This window comes from Mytilus edulis, chromosome 7, assembly GCF_963676685.1.
Source record: "Mytilus edulis chromosome 7, xbMytEdul2.2, whole genome shotgun sequence".
Classification (NCBI taxonomy): domain Eukaryota; kingdom Metazoa; phylum Mollusca; class Bivalvia; order Mytilida; family Mytilidae; genus Mytilus; species Mytilus edulis.
Window position 1 is genome coordinate 57,236,712 of NC_092350.1, and position 3,403 is coordinate 57,240,114.

The 3,403-nt window shown below is 31.3% G+C and overlaps 1 protein-coding gene across 1 annotated transcript; it reads right to left on the reverse strand.

Annotated features, from left to right (window-relative positions):
* Positions 1-450: 450 nt before the first annotated feature.
* Positions 451-3,021, reverse strand: LOC139481854 (keratin-associated protein 10-7-like). The gene is made up of 3 exons (XM_071265370.1): positions 2,970-3,021; positions 2,469-2,517; positions 451-871 (listed from the first exon to the last, which is right to left on the reverse strand). Exons 1-3 carry the CDS (start codon positions 3,019-3,021, stop codon positions 529-531), a joined length of 444 nt encoding a protein of 147 aa, XP_071121471.1. The 3' UTR covers positions 451-528.
* Positions 3,022-3,403: the final 382 nt, after the last annotated feature.

Here is a 3,403-nt window from a genome sequence, read left to right on the forward strand (position 1 = left end):
CCAAGTCAACAATTTATAACAGCAAACGATTATAGGCCAAGGTACGGTCTTCAACACGGAACTTTGGATCACACGAACAGCAAGCTAGAAAGGTCTCCCAAAAATTACTATAATTGAAAAACCAATCAAACGGGAAAACCAACGGTCTAATCGATATATATATATAAACGTGAAACGGGAATCTCTTATGAACCACATCAACAAACGACAACTACTAATTAACATAAACATCAGCTTCCTGACTAATGACAGGTTCAAACGGTTGCAGCGTGTTTGAACTTTTTAATGGTACCAAACATTTGCCTTTAGCTGAAACAATAGTGTAACATCACAACATAGAAAGACACACTACAAGATATCAGCTGAAAAGGCTGTATATATGCAAGAACACATTTTAAAGTGATCTGAAAGAATATATACGTATAAGTGTCATTCAACCTGAATTTTATTTATTATTCGTTTAACATTTAACCTGTTTAATGACAAACTGTCGTTTCAGGCTTCCTGATTCTTGCACCTTGTTTGTGCTTAATCCTTCCTTACGCATTTCTTGTAGGAACAGGTATATCCTTCACAGCAGTCGTTTTTTCTTTGACATGTCATTCCTCTGCATGACTTGCAGTTTCCGTAAACGCACTTTGAATCTGTACAGCAGTCACGTGTCTTTTTGCATGTTCTTGGGAGACAGGACTTGCAGTTTCCGTAAACACAGCTAGAATCATCACAGCAATCACGGGTCTGTTTGCATTTCCTAGGGTTACATGCCTTGCAGTTTCCGTAAACGCAAGTAGAACTAGAACAACATTTACGATACCGGCAACTTTGTCCATCATTCACACATGGTGGTGTAGGTTTACTTCTTTTCACAAGACTGAAAGAAGATAAGTGTGAAGGAGCAATCAGTTTATTTCAATGGGGGTATGTTATTTCTGAGTCATAGATGATTTTTCGCAAACACTTTTATTTAGTTATTCGACGCTATCAATTAAATTATTTAAGTGAAATCTGGACTGAGAGTATTTGTTTGTACCAAATCAGGGGGGGGGTTTTTAAGAAAGAAATCCTTAACCCCAGTCCCCTTTCTTCTCACGTGAGTTCACTTGTCGTTTCCAAGGAAAGTGTTCAAGAAAATATATATATTATTATAAAAGTTGTTCTCGGAGCGATTTACATACATTTAATCTTTGACTAAAATAACTTAAAGTAAGAAAGAAACATCTTACCAGCAATTTATCACGTTCGATAATGCCAACAATAATAACAGCTATTATAGATATAGATTTTTTCTAACAATTACTTTAAGTCTTACTTCTAGGCTTATACCTTGTATTTAAGGAGGTAGACTAGATTAAGAGAAATAACTCTTAAAATCATCAGTACGTTTGTTTCAACCATTTTCATAAATATATTCTAAGCTTCTATATTACATAGATTATTTTCAATCTGTTTCAGTTAAATGCTTAAAATATGTTGATGAAACTTGACTTTTACAAACACATTACTGATGTAAAGAGTTATCTCCCTGAACCAAGGTCTACCACCTTAACCAGTTATGTCACAAAGTGTTCTTTTTTATTTCAAATATAGAACACACATCAGGGTACATATATCGTGTATATAATCATGATAATTAACTATGCATTTTGTCTGTAAATTTATGGAGCATTACTACTTTACATATCCGTTTTTCTTTGTGAGAATTCATTAAATATAAGCCTGATGTTGATGAGTTTCTTACAAGAATAACATTACTCCCGAAAATAAAACGGTGCTAAATTTCGAAATATACGAATGTAATAACCTGTAATGCATATTCAGTTGATGACTCATCTATTAAATTATTTGCCTCAATTTTGTTGCCTAAATTAATCGAACGATTTCGTTTTGCTTCTTGGCTTCGAATATCGTAGTGTCTCTTTTTTTTTAAACATTAAATGTAATCTTGGATTGTAAAAAAGCAGAACACAATTGGTCTATTTCTTTTCACAAATCTGAAAATTGTCAGACAAATCATCAATGAATAAATTGAAAAAAAAAATATAAGAAGCTGTTGTTCATGTATGTTTGCAAAAACACTTTTCCACAGACACTAGTTAACGTACCGATTAACAGATAAAATGCAATTTATGGCCAGCAACAATGAGTAAAAATTGGATTTGTTGTTATAGTTGTGGTGATTTAATTCATTATATGCATAATTTTGAAAACCGAAAATTTGTTTTTAATCTGATCAATTTTTCAACTAAGTTCTTAAGGGAAGATAATTCTATTAGAATAAAATGGTGATAAAACTTATATTTTCTACTTGAAATAAGGCACAATTTTTAATTTTAATTTTCTTAAATTATTTCATAAAACCAATATATTTATAGTTTGTTTCCAATTATGTAGTAACTTGACTCTTCTGATCTCTAACTCTTTAAAATTTAAACACACAAGGGAGATCGTAGTTGAAACTTCTAACTTACTTGTGGGCCAGCTCATTCTCTTCCATCATTTCGTCATTAGCCATGTTGACTGTAAGTAAAGTAATTAAAAAATTTTAGTATCGTGATTATGATCGCTTTTAAAACTAATATCAGAAGATCGTGAAAGCTGACATACTCTTCGCTGTTATGAAATGATTTCTTTAGTAAGAAATCTTAATTGATGAAACAACTTTTACGGTTCTTCACTATTGAAATAACGATTCGGGGACAAACAAGTGAATACACGTATATCGGAGAAAGAAAAAAAATACAAGAACTGTTCATAACATAGAACAGTAGTAAAATATCAAATAAAAGACAAAATGTGATGTCCTCTTCAAATGACAAGTAAATGTTTCAAATGTCACACAGCTACTTAAAATATCATACATACACGTATACACATCGCTATAATTGTGTTTCGGAGTTAATAATTTGAATGTTTAGAAGATAACACTTTTTTTACAAGTTATCAAATACAAAACGTGCTTATTTGTTTACCTCCAACAAACACCAACAACAAACTTGCGACTAAACAAATAGAAACCTTCATTCTTCTTTTTTATCTTCTCTGCAAGATACTACAAAAATAAATTACGTAGTTATCATTTATTTATCTTGTATGGTAATAATTCGTTATAAAGAAAATGATATCGCAATTTTTGAAAGAAAAAAAAATGATGATTTTGAACAAGCTGTCTGCTTTGATTATGGTTATTTCACTTTTTTAGACAGTTGTTTTAAATCTTTACTGGCATATAATACATGCTGTGTAAAGCTGAATATCTCAAACATGTCAATCGAGTAGATATTGACATGTACTATAAATTAAAGCAAACTTCAAAACGAGTCATAATGTTCTCTTTTAATCCAGCATTTCATATATGCCACGAAAAACTTTGCAGGTGAATCAGTTTGTATGATACAGGTATATT

Bases quoted from the DNA above. Each gene is read 5' to 3' on its own strand.
- LOC139481854 (XM_071265370.1), bottom strand. From the start codon at position 3,021: ATGAAGGTTTCTATTTGTTTAGTCGCAAGTTTGTTGTTGGTGTTTGTT. The intron at 2,518-2,969 runs GTAAACAAATAA...CTTTACTTACAG, and splicing joins GTTGTTGGTGTTTGTTGGAG to TCAACATGGCTAATGACGAA. The intron at 872-2,468 runs GTAAGTTAGAAG...ATCTTCTTTCAG, and splicing joins GAGAATGAGCTGGCCCACAA to TCTTGTGAAAAGAAGTAAAC.